At 36.5% G+C, this 13,541-nt stretch overlaps 1 protein-coding gene across 1 annotated transcript; it reads right to left on the reverse strand.

The window, feature by feature from the left end:
- Positions 1-3,232: 3,232 nt before the first annotated feature.
- On the reverse strand, positions 3,233-4,168 carry LOC123238718 (olfactory receptor 52E2-like). Its single transcript, XM_044665925.1, has one exon. It carries the CDS (start codon positions 4,166-4,168, stop codon positions 3,233-3,235), a length of 936 nt encoding a protein of 311 aa, XP_044521860.1.
- Positions 4,169-13,541: the final 9,373 nt, after the last annotated feature.

A 13,541-nucleotide genomic window follows, 5' to 3' on the forward strand; every position in this document is an offset into this window, starting at 1 on the left:
TCCTGAAATGGGAAAATTAAAGGAGAGGTAGATACTTTCTTTATCCTAGAGGACCTAGGTAATCTCTTTTGTACAGAATAAATGAATAATGAAGCTTTATTTTCTTCTGCCTCTTTAAATAATGTTACATGAGCATGAATATCATTTTAAATGAGAAATACAAGACTTTTCAAGTAAAATTCTTCCTGCCTTTGACTGACTTATACCCTTAACTCTGCTCAACCTTAACCTATCTTGTCCCTCTCCTAGCTGTAGAGAGATTTCTGGGGGGAAAAGAGGGTGGCAATGCCTTGGACATGAACTAGAGCCTGACTCACCAGTCCTGGTAGCAGAGGGGTTACCGTGTTGGCCTCAGCTTCAGGCTGCACCCCAGCCTATGAAGTCTCAAAGAGGAAGGTTTATATTTTAAAGATATATTCCTCTGTGGGTAATTTCCTCCTAGGGCCTTTCCAAACCAGGCATTAGGGAATAGATCTGTGGCCTGAGTGTCCAAACAAAAATTACTCTAGGTTAATCTTGTGATTACTAAAGCAAATTTTCAGACACTAGGGAGCCATTGGACAGGGGTTAAGGGATTCCATTGGGGCTAGAAGATTCCAAGTTGCCTGTGGTAGGGGTAGCCCAAATAAACGTGAGGCAGAGCAAGGGATATAAGATATAGTTAACTTTGAATCTAATTATGGCAGGCCTGTGACCTGACGCCCAAATGATAACAGGAAGAAGCTGGAATAAGGAGAATAAAATCGTCACCCCCTGCCCCACATCCATTCCCTATAGAACTAGGGAAGTTGTAAAGATTAGACCATCAGAAGGAAAGGAGCTGGGGCAGCTGGGTAGTTCAGTGGATTGAGAGCCAGGCCTAGAGACAGGAGGTCCTAGGTTCAAATACGGCCTCAGACACTTCCCAGCTGTGTGACCCTGGGCAAGTCACTTGACCCCCATTGCCCACCCTTACCACTCTTCCACCTATGAGCCAATACACAGAAGTTAAGGGTTTAAAAATAAAAAGAAGAAGGAAAGGAGCTGTTTCCTTTGTTTGTCAGTGGATTAATAGATAGAATTACTCCAAAATGTAATAGATGTATCTTTTGTCCAAAGTTTCTGTGATTCTGGTACCACAGTTAATTAAGATCTAAACCTCAGTTTACTTGATATACATCTCATCTCACATGCAGATATTTTTCATGACTTCTTGCTTCCATACAGATATCTTTCATCACTCTTCCTCTAACCTTAATAAACTCTATTTCCCTTTTGAAATGCAAATGTTTATTTTCTATTTCAAAACCATCTTCTTCCTATGTCATTGTCCTATCACATGGTCCAGTCCGCTGCTTATCCCCAAATTCCAGAGTTTCCTAAGATTCTATTCAACTTTACCTTTTTTTAAAACCCTTACCTTCTATCTTGGAATTAATATTTAGTACTGGTTCAAAGGTAGAGATGTAAGGTCTAGAAAATGGGGGTCAAGTGACTTGCCCAAGGTCACAAAGCAAGGAAGTATCTGAGGCCAGATTTGAAAACAGGATCTCTCATCTCTAGGCTAAGTCACCTAATTGCACCTTAATCTTAATTTTTAATTTCCATTTATCCATAACCTCCTGATCTCCAGCTGTCTCTCAATCACATATACCCCTAGAATATAACCATGAGGCTTAAATTAAGACTTCTAACTCTATCATGTTCTTAGAAAAAATACTATTCTTAGAGGGTGGAAGGGAGAACAAGAGCATGCCAAGGACTGGCATTCCACCTTTCATGGGGATTTTCCTCTACTTTCAGGTGGAGCCTGAAAGTACTTGATATTTGATTATTGAACGAGACTTAAATATAAACATTCTTGCAAAGCTGGAAATGTTGGAAAGAGGGACAATATTTCATCAAACATGATGGAGGAACCAGAATCAGAAGTTTAAAAATATTGTGAAAATGGACCAATATCTCCTACTCATGAAACCTGAAAGACTTTTTGGACAGAAATTTAGAGATCCTTCATTCAACATATATTTATTAAGCACTACAATATGTTTAGGATACTATGATAGGGTCTAGGGAAGAATTAAAAAATAAAAATGAATGATATAAACTTACCCTCATGGACCTAATACTTTATGAAAGGAATAAGATGTGTGGAGATAAAAATAATACTTTGTATTACATGACAAAAGCATTAGAAAACTACAAAACTGGGATTTGTAAAGTGTGAAGGGGGGAAAAATCTATGAATAAAAATGTGATTCTGACAGTAACATGAAGGACAGATGTAGGGGGAAAAAAAACAAAAGAAGAAAGGAGAATTTTCCCCACTTGGACAATATCTACTTTCTAAATATGACTTCCAGAGTGAACAGAATTTTCCAACTTTCTAGGTTTTCGTGACACAAATTTCTTCTCATTCTCCTACCTATTTCCTGACATTCTTCAAATCTCGCAATTTGGAATAATTCTTTTCCTCTTCTCCTAAATTATAGTGCCTTCTTTTGTTGATCACCTCCAACTTATCATGTATATAGCTTATTTATACATAGTCATTTGCAAGTAGTCTCCTTCATTAAGTTATTCGTTCCCTGAGAGTGAGGATATTTTTTGTCTTTTCTTTAATTACCCAGGGCTTGCCACAGTGCCTGAATATTAGGCACTGGATAAATGTTTATTGACCAACTGGCCACTAGAGGGAGGTGGCAATGAGGACTTGCATTAGGCCTGGGTCAGTGAAATCTGAAAGGAAAGGATAAGAAATTCTGCAAAAGAAAGAAAGCAAAAATCAAAAAAGAACAGAGACAAAAAGAATCCGAGAGTTGTTTTTTAAAAAATAAAGGACTACCGGACAAAAAATGCTACTAGAAACCGAAATGATGAAATCAAAAAGAAACAGTTTAGAAGGAAAAGTAACAAACTTTGGTATCAATCGGTTCTCCTGAAGTGAAGACATTTGAGGGTCAGGTCTGAGTTCTCATTATTCAGAAGCAATACACATCTTCAGAAGTGAGTCTATTAGACTTGAAACGTAGAAACATGAGTTGGGGGGGGGGGAATAGCCTGTAAAGTCCCAAAACAATTTAGTGTGTGCTGAATCCAACGATGGATATGTTTTCAAGAGGACAGATAAAATTGCCTTTAGAAAGTCATATCCAGTCACCATAACTAGGATGAGTCTATTTTGATTGCCTGGGGAGCCCAGAGTCTCAATGAGTGTCAAAAAAAAATGGGCTGAAGTTTTTGATCTATTAGATCACTTCTGAAAAAACATTCTCAGCACCTTCTCTTGGATTTGCTTGGTTCTGACTCCATAGATGACAGGATTGAGAGCAGGTGGGATCACCACATATAGATTGGCCAGAAGGATATGAATGTATTGGGGTACTTTCTTTCCAAAGCGATGGGTCATGAAGGAGAATAAGGCAGGGGTATAAAAGGCCAGGATGACGCAGACATGGGATCCACAAGTGCTGAGGGCCTTGAGGCGGGCATCCTGAGAGGGGAGACGGAAGACAGCTTGCAGGATTTGCATGTAGGAGAAAGCAATGGCCATGATATCCAAAAAGAGGATACAAATAGTGCCCAGTCCATAGATAATATTGACTTTGATGCTGGCACAAGCCAATCGAGCAAGTCCCATGTGTTCGCAGTAGGTATGGGGAATGATATGGTTCCCACAAAATGGTAGTCGAAGAATCAGGAACACAAAGGGGATCACTGTGAGGAAAGACCTCACTAAAACCCCGAGGCCCATCATGGTGACCACCCTGTTGGTGAGGACAGAGCTGTAATGAAGGGGGTTACAAATAGCCACATATCGGTCATAGGCCATAGATACTAGTACAACTGATTCCATTCCTGTGAAGTTGTGAATGAAAAACATCTGACTAAGACAGGCCCCAAAGCTAATTTCTCTCAACTTAAACCAGAAGATACCCAGCATCTTGGGGATGGTGGCTGTGGACAAGCCCAGGTCAATTGTGGATAACATGGCCAGGAAGTAGAACATAGGTTGGTGGAGTGTTTTTTCTGTCTTAATCACAAATAGAATAGTGATGTTCCCCACAAGTGCAATTAAATATACAATGCAAAATGGGAAGCCAATCCAGGTGTGGAAAGCTTCTAGTCCTGGGATACCCAGCAGCAGGAAGGAGAAAGGGTGGAACTGTGTGTTATTGGTAGAATACATCTTTTGTGTAATTGTAAAAGACCCCAATCACTGTAGAATTACTCTTATCTGATTTGTTGAATACTGACTCATCCACTCTGGGTCTCTGTTATCCTGGAAAGAAATAAAGAAAATGTGAGCTTTCATTCATCAAACAGGCAAGTTTTAGAATAATATAATCTTAGAATAGGATGGGAATTCAGAGGCTTATCTAATTTGTACCTCATAATGTAAATTTCTGAAAATGACATACCTAACAATCTAGTCTCCTTTTGATATTCTCCAGAAATGGAAAATTCAAAGTCTATTCCTCTTCTTTATAACGATACATTAGGGCATCTTTCTTTAAAGAAATTCAAATTGTCACTTTCTATAACTTTCCAACACTGAACCTATTTCTGTGTTTTGGAATAAATTAACAGCCCTTCCAAATCTGAAAATACCTGTTTTATTAAAGACTTCTCCAAGTTAAACATGCTGAGTTCCCTTTCCCTTTATTTGGATGGCATAGATTTGAGCACACTGATTATCCTTTTCTGAATATATTTTTCTAACTTCTCTTTTTTCCAAATATGTCCCCCAGTGAAATAACATTCCCCAGATACTGTCTGTCAAAAGCAGAGTATAGCCTTTCATTTTATATATAGCTATAGTATAAAGATATAGATATTGATATCTAGAGTATAACCATCATTCTGCATATACTTATTAAGCACTGAATATATGTAAAGCATGTTATGTTTTGTTCTGGGGATACAAAGAAAAAGTGAAACACATAAAAATGGCCCCTTCCTTCAAGGTTATTCTACTATAGAGGAAGATATATCTAAGTAATTTCAAGATTATTATAAAAAGGCTTCAGAAACACATTCTTATGGGGGCTGGTGCCTTGGACAAGCCAGGAAGAAAGCTATGGATTATAAGAGGTGAAGATTTAGTGCATTCAAAGCATGTGGGCTAGCTTGAACAATAAGACAATTTGAGACAGAAAATTTATGAAGGAGAAGAATATGAAATAAGTCTGGAATCATAGACTAGAATTAAAGGGAGGGAAGAAGGAAGGAAGGAAAGAAGGAAGGAAGGAAAGAAGGAAGGAAGGAAGGAAGGAAGGAAGGAAGGAAGGAAGGAAGGAAGAAGGAGGGAGGGATCTCATTAGTTAAGAAATGATGACTGGGCAAATTTTATTATATGAATATAATGGAATTCTATTGAGAATTAGAGAAATAAGGAGTCACTTATATGAACTGATATAATTAGGATTATAAGAATAAAATAAATGATATAATTAGGATTATAAGAAAAAAAATGTCCCAGAAAGCAGATAATGAAACACTATTCTCCTTTCTCTATCTTTTTCCCATGGAGAAATAGGAAACTATAGATATTTCATGTTGTATGCTCCAACCATCTACTTTCTGTGTCCAATTTTTTTCTGTTTTTCTTTGTTACATATTAGAAATTGAGGGGGGACATATACTGGGAAATAGTTATAATGTTAAATAATAATATTTGTAAAAATTTTAATATTTGTAAAAATTTTAATATTTGTAAAAATTTTTTAAAGTTATTATGTATTGTAATCATCATAAGAGACTTGTGAAGAAGGTACTGCAGAGGGCTGCTGGGTGGCTCAGTGGATTCAGGCCTAGAGACGGGAGGTCCTAGGTTCAAATTTGGCCTCAGACACTTCCTAGCTGTGTGACTGTGGGCAAGTCACTTGATCCCCATTGCCTAGCCCTTACTACTCTTCTGCCTTGGAGCCAATTGGCTCCAATACAGAATGTAAGGGTTTAAAAGAAAAAAAAAAAGAAGGTACTGCTATTTTCCCCATTTCTAGAGGAGAAACATGCTACTGATTGGGAGGCAGACTGCTTAGCCCCAACAAATCTATTGTAGTAAAACAGTAAAATTTGTACCAGAAAGAATACTGATCAAGAAATCCAAGAACTGTTTAAAAAAAGAAGAAAAAGAAGAAAAAAGACAGTAAGAAACCATGAACAACATGGAATCTCCCAGCCTGATTACCACAGCTGTAACCAGCACCTCATAGTGTAAATAGAGATGACACAGTCTGTAAGGCTCTGTGCCCCAAGCAGTAAAAGCTGAGACCTCCCCTGAGAAATAGCCAAAGTAATCAGCCTCAGAGAAGAGAAGTTGTAGTCCCAGCAACCAGCAACTAGGACTCTATTGCAGTGCTCAGACCTTCACAGTATGAGCTCAGGTAGAAGGGAGGAAATTAGGGAAGGGAATAAGCACTTATGTAGCTCCTATTGTTTTCCAGGCACTGTGTTAAGCACTTTTTTGACAATATTATTTCATTGAATCCTCACCACAATCATAAAAGGTATATACTATTACTCTCTCTATTTTACAAACTGAGAAAGCAAAAAGCAAACAGAGGTGAAGTGACTGTCTGAAAATGGATTTAAGTTCAGGTCTTCCTAATTCCAAGAACAAAGCTCTATCTACTGCTACACCAGATTCCTCTAGGACAGTGATGGCCAACCTTTTAGAGATCATGTCCCACCCCTATTTCTACCTTACCTCAGAGGGGGGAAGGAGAATGGGAGGGGAGTGGCCTGAGTGCTCCATTCAGGGGAGAGAGTAAGCACTTCCATTGGGCTGCTGGGCAGAGGAGTGGGGAAGCATGGTGCAGAAGGGGAAGGAAGCAACTCCACCCTCCAAGTCCCTCTGCCTTTCTAGTAACTAACTCTGGCAGGCAACAGTGCATGTGCCTACAAAGACATCCTTGTGTGCCATATTTAGCATGTGTGCCATAGGTTCACCATCATGGCTTTAGGAGATTATGTGTTCCTGATTTTATGTCCTGAGATGCCATAGGTGGTTCTAGAGATCTATTGCTCTAAAAATTAAAGAACCAGGAGACCTAACCCTGATAAGTGGGGATCAGTGCAAGAACTCAGGAAAAGGGAAGAAATAATTCAGGGCGACCATAACTACCTAAAAAGTATAGCGGGAGGTGGTGGTGGTGGTGGGGAAGACCAAGCTTGGTTCTAAAACAAAGTCCTAATTGGGGAAATAAAAATGGAGAGATAATTATTAATAATAATTTATATTTATATTTATATCATGCTTTTCTCTGCACCAGCTCTAGTGCTAAGTGCTTTATAATCATTATTTCATTTGATCCTCACAACATCCCTGGGAAGCAAGTGCTATTATTATCTCCTTTTTACAGATGAGAGAACAGAGACAAATAGAGATGAAATGACTTGCCTCAGATCACAGCGCTGGTGTCTGAGATAAGATTTGGACTTAGATCTTTCCAACTCCAGATAAGTGCTTATATGCACTGTGCCACCAACTGATTAGTATGAAAAATGATTACAAATGTAGTACAAATATACCTCAAAAGATGGAGGTAGAAATCCAAAGGGGGGAATACTTTTTTACATAAGAAATAAAAGATTATAAAGAAGAAATTAAGTAAGAGGTTAAAAAGAAATTAAAGGTGATCTTTAAAATGTAGATGGAGGGGCTAAAAGGAGAAATTAGAAAGAAGGGAAAAGTACTTGGCTCCAAGGGATATTTTTAAATTGCCTCATAGACAAACTGGAAAATCATAGAACAAATTGTATTCATAAATGTTATGTAATATTATTAACCATAAGAAAAGACAAAAGATATAATTTTTAAAAATGACTTTTTATTGTTAAATTTTAAAAATGTGAAAAAGGAGAAAAATAAGTTAAGAAAGTAATATTTATATCATTAGAAAATATAGAAAATCTATTATAAATAAAGACTGGCTCAGGAATTTTAAGGGATTATATCCCCAAGGGGAGTTTGTCATGGGCATTTATTCAGAGACCTGCCAACAGGAATGACTAAGGACTGAAAACTTTGGTTCCAAAAAGGATGGAGAACAAGAAGAATTTTGGAGTGACTTTTAAAGAAGGCATTTTACAGGGGGCAGCTATGGGGCTCAGAACACTGAGAGTCAGGAATAGAGATGGGAGATACTGGGTTCAAATGTGGTCTTGGATACTTCCTAGCTCTGTGATTTAACCCCCATTGCAAACCTTACCATTCTTAAGCAACATAAAGTATTTATTCTAAGATGGAGATAAGGTATTTAAAAAAGGGGGGACACTATATTGCTTCATCTACTTGTAATTAACAACAAATATATATGGACAATCAACTTTCTTTTTCCAACCAGAGGACACGGTGAAGGACTAAAGGAACATTTATTGGTTCTATAGGTTATTATCTAAGTAAAAAAATCATTTTCAATTCAATTTTTTAAAAAATAAAACATTTATTAAGCACCTTGAAAAAATAAAAAGAATGGGGTAAAATTCCTAAGCCAAAGTTCTGACTTTTATTTGTGAGCACAAACAGATCAGAGTTCAACACGTCAGCAAAGTATAATATACAACCTCTTCTTGAAGATTTTCAGGTCTTATAAGTCTTTTGACAATTGCTTAACAGAAGGTATTAATAAGAAAAATATGTTGCACATGTTCTTAAAGAACTCATTTTTGAGGTGTCCCAGTCATGCTGTCTTTACGTCCCAAATTTTGGAGTGTGTGGCAAGGGAAATGTCACAAACATTTTCAAGCATTACAGAAATTCTTAAATTTGTTACTACTAAATTCTAACACAAAACCTTATCAATCTTTATATACCCTCCTCTTTATATATTATTATGATTAATATTTTATATAGAGTTAATTTTAAAAACTGGGTCTAACTATAAATTATAGTCTCATTTTACTAACTAAAGGATTATATATTAATCTCTAACAATTAATGGTTAAATAATTAAAGGCAATTTCCTTTTCATTGTTTATATAAATACTACTATTTCACATTTAACTGGCTATGGTATAGTGTAAACATAACTTTTATATGTACTGGGAACAAAAAAAATCATGTGACTCGCTTTATTGCAATATTTGCTCTATTGTGATAGTCTAGAACTGAAAATACAATATATCCAAGGTATATCTGTATTCATTACTACTGTTTATAAATGAAAAGGCTGCAAAAGAAACACACAGATTCAGGGATTTTAAAAATGAATGGCTTCTTAGTATTCTGTGAAGAATATATAATAAAGGACATTTTAAAGATCTATAGCATTTTATTCCTATGTACAGGTGGGCTTTATGATAGAAAATGGAATAAAAAGGAGAAATCTGCCCATAGATATCAACTAAGCCAGATACTGTTGAGTTTAGAAGATTCAACATAAGAGGACCGAATAAAAGAATGTATGCAAATGTATTGTTATTATGATATAAGTCCTTTGTTAAAGGATGGGAATAGCAATAGAAAGAAAAATAAAAGCAAGAAAGTCCTTATGTTCAAGGTGCCCCCTTCATTCTAATAGAGGAAACAACTCATAGCGGAATGTAGTTTTACTCAAAAGACTATTCAAAAGTGAAATGGGCTCTCTGAGAAGTAAGAGAATTTTCTTAATCACTGCATATCTTCAAGAAGAAATTGAATAGCCTCTGAAATCCCTTCTAACTCTAAAATTCTGTAATCTTGAGTATTGTGAAATTGTGTTTCTGTTTCTGTATTCTTATTAAATTTAAAAACAGATTTTTTTGCAGCCTAGTAAAATTCCATATGCAGCTATAAGGTTGATTTTGTATTGTGAAAAAGCTAAGAATAAAATTGGGGTTTGAAAATGTGGGGCAGGACAGCTACATGGCTTAGTAGATAGAGGTTCAGGTCTGGATGCAGGAGGTTCTGGGTCCAAACCTGGCCTCAGATATTTCCTAGCTGTGTGACACCGGGCAAGTCCCCATTACCTAGCTTTTAACTGCTCTTCTGCCTTGGAAATGATACTTAGTTAATTCTTTTTTTTTTAAGTATCAATTCTAACAATGGAGATTATTTTAAAAGAAAATTTGGGACAAATGATAAGAGGAAAAGTGAGACTCCCAGGGATGACTTTAGAGAAAATTAGCTGGACTTTACCTAGCCCTACCTTGGTCTAGTCCTAGTGTGATTTTCATAATTTTCATTGAACTAGGGAGCAGCTGATTGTTTCCACTTCTTTTTTCTTGGAAGCCTCTTAATGTTGACTTGTTATCCCTCAGTATCCTGATGCGACATAGTTGCTTAAAACTAGTTTCTTAAATGTAACATTTACTCTACTAGTCTATCAGCAAAACCAAACTCAAGGGAGTGCCATGGAGCCTAAGTGATCATCTTCAGTGGAAAGGCTACTCTTTGAAGTGTCCTTTACTGTACAAACTTCATATTATAATCCCTTAACATGTAACTGTTAAAGAAAAGTTTCCAAGTCTACATTCTAGTATTTTGGGATGCAGTGAACCAGACCTTTCTTTTCTTCTCTTCCCTCAGTAAAGCATTATTTTCTAATATTAACACTCCATGTGAATTGTCTGTTCTCCTAAGGACACAAAATGTATGCAGACTCCTGGAAGGCAGCAGTACACAAAGCCTTACTGAGGAACGAAAAATGGTCACTTGCACAGGGCTTCTGCCTCTGAAAGTTTTGCTCAGTTGAATTTAACCTGGTCCCTTTTCTAACCCTGGTGTCCTTCGTTGCCTTTACTCTACATAAAATTCAGCAGTTCTTTCTCCCTTGACTTCATTTTTGGCTTCTTCCATTATTATTTGCAATGGTACCATCAAACACATTCCAGTATTCCTTTCCCAGTTGTTGGGAGTTGACAGTCTTACACTGAGTGGCTTCTCTTTTACCCCTTTTCTATTGTCGATGCTATAAAAAAATAGCAAATTTCAGAACCTGACTTCTCAAAAATGGAACGACCTCAGAGGCTATCCTATCCAGATCATATCTGAATAATAAACCTAACAGATCACTATCCAGCCAAGCCTGAAGAACTATTGTTCTAGCATTTAGTAAATGCATATTGGATGAATGGATGAATAGATGAATGAATGAAGACTGTGATTGGTAATAAGCTTGAGTGACTCAAAATATTTTAGAAAGTGAACTTAATTTGCCTGTCAAATGGACATACTAATTCCTGAAATACCTCATTATCTCAAAGGGTCATCATGACAAATATATGAGGTCATAGTTGTAAAAGCAATTTGAAAAAGTTAAGTGCTTACTCATTAGAAATAGCATTTGACATAAATAAATTGGAAGAGAAAAAGGCATTGAATGGGATAGATAAGAACTCTAGAAAAAAAAAACTTAAAAAGAGGAGAACCCACAGCCAGGGTTTGCCAGTTGCAGATGAGAGAACAAACCACAAAATACAAGGTTAGGAACCAGGGACATTCTCTGGAACAGACAGTTAAAAGATAGTTTCCTTATTCTGAAGGACAAAAGCAAATTATTCTGTATAGAATGACTGAATATTAAGTTTACTTCTCTACCTCTTTAAATTTTATTGGTAAATCCTGGATGTTCATTTCAAATGGTGACACTCAAGAATTTCCAAATAAAATCCTGCCGTTCCTAACTTGTGCCCTTAATCCTCCCAACTCCCCACTTCTCCCTGTCTAGTCTATCTCCTGGTTGATTAAATGTCTGGAGGTCCACAGCCCTGGAATTGAGGTAAGGACTCACTCACCAGGCCTTGAAGCAAAGGTTTTCCTATGTCTTTCTTGGCTGCAGTATGCACCCCAGCCTAAAAAGCTTCCAGGAGAAAGGCTTTATTCTAAAGTCACATACATCTGGGGATAGCCTCCTTGTGTGCCCGCCATAAACATGGTACATAAGGAGAGTCCCTGGGGTCCAGAGAAAACTTTGCTCTCTAGGTTAATCCCTTAATTAACAAGGCAGATTGAAAGTCACCAGTGACCCATTGGAAAGATTTGGGACTAAGGGATTCCAAATTGTGAATGAGAGGGGTGATTATTGACATTGTTGAGCTTTGATAAGTCCTATGTCTTCACTGCAGTTCTTTAAAGATGGGAGGAATGTCCTAATACACAGCACAGAATTATGCATCTATACTGGTTGAGTAATGATGTGTTAATGGACAAAACTATAGTGGTAGAGAAAAGAGCAGATTCTTTTGGGTTTCAAATTATTGATATATAGGAGTAAAATGTGAAAGGCTAATGAATATCATGGTTAATAGAAGAACCTGAATATAAGAATACTATAAAGTTCAAAGTTGACTTAATGGGTGCAATGCATCAATTATTATCCACGAAGAAATGAAAACATAGTAAGATGAACATCATTTTTATTTCTAAATGAAATTATAGTATCTGATCATAATCATTTGTATTATTTGCATATTGTATATATGCACAGACAAAGCAAAGAATTAAATATATTTCCTTATAATCACATTTAGGAATATCTTGTGCATTTTTTCTTCATTTGCTGCAGTTTTGTAAATGAAATATACATTTGTAGATTTGTATATGTAAATTGTGGAAACTACATGCAAAGATAAAATTTTATTTTACTCTAAAATAGTTTCTTGTACATTTGTGGAATTATATTGGTAGTCCAAAGGGAAAAAACTAATGTGGGAAATAAAAATGATGCAATAGTATTTCTTCTCATTTACAATAAAAGTAGAAAATATTTAAAGTTTTGTGTCATTAGATGCATTTGTTCTTTATAAGTAGGAACACACATTTTATTTATTTCCTTTTTTATTTGAAAAGTCTTTGGAATGCTAAAGAACTTTTATGTCAAAAATAAAGAAAAAGGTGATTAACGTGAAGCATAAATGCTTAGTCTTTTTTTGAGTTTAAAGTGTTTAGAAACAACTTTCTGCAAAGTTCCCAAATATTTCTTAATTGTCCATCTTTTCTCAGTCTTCATCATTCTTTACTTCTCTGTAGTTTTGAATAGTGTCAATTACCCTCTTCGCCTTGATCCTCTTTATTCTCTTTTTTAAAACCCTTAACTTCTGTGTATTGGCTCCTTGATGGAAGAGTGGTAAGGGTGGGCAATGGGGGTCAAGTGACTTGCCCAGGGTCACACAGCTGGGAAGTGTCTGAGGTCAGATTTGAACCTAGGACCTCCCATCTCTAGGCCTGACTCTCAATCCACTGAGCTACCCAGCTGCCCCCTCTTTAGCTTTTACAAAAGTATTTTTTCCTGGTTCTCCTCTTACCTCTTATTCTTTGTCAGTTTATTGGATATCTTGAATTTGATGATCTTTAGATATCTTAAACATAGCTTTTTCAAAATTGAACTTATCTTCTCCCCATCTTTAATTTTTTCCTAATTTCCTTGTTACTATTGAGGGGTACATCTGGGCCTTAGTCACTTAGATTTGCAATGGTACTATTCCCAAATTTTGTCTTTTCTATTTCCCCCTATATCCAATGTGTTTAGAGGCCTATTGATTTTTCTTTTGTAACACATCCCTCTCATATATGTCCCCTTTACTATCCTGACATTGTCACCACAATTATACAGTCCCTCATCACCTTGCACTAGGAC

Source organism: Gracilinanus agilis, chromosome 3 (assembly GCF_016433145.1).
Source record: "Gracilinanus agilis isolate LMUSP501 chromosome 3, AgileGrace, whole genome shotgun sequence".
NCBI lineage: Eukaryota > Metazoa > Chordata > Mammalia > Didelphimorphia > Didelphidae > Gracilinanus > Gracilinanus agilis.

What these genes read in the sequence shown, in the direction of transcription:
- LOC123238718 (XM_044665925.1), bottom strand. Translation starts at nt 4,168, where the DNA reads ATGTATTCTACCAATAACACACAGTTCCACCCTTTCTCCTTCCTGCTG.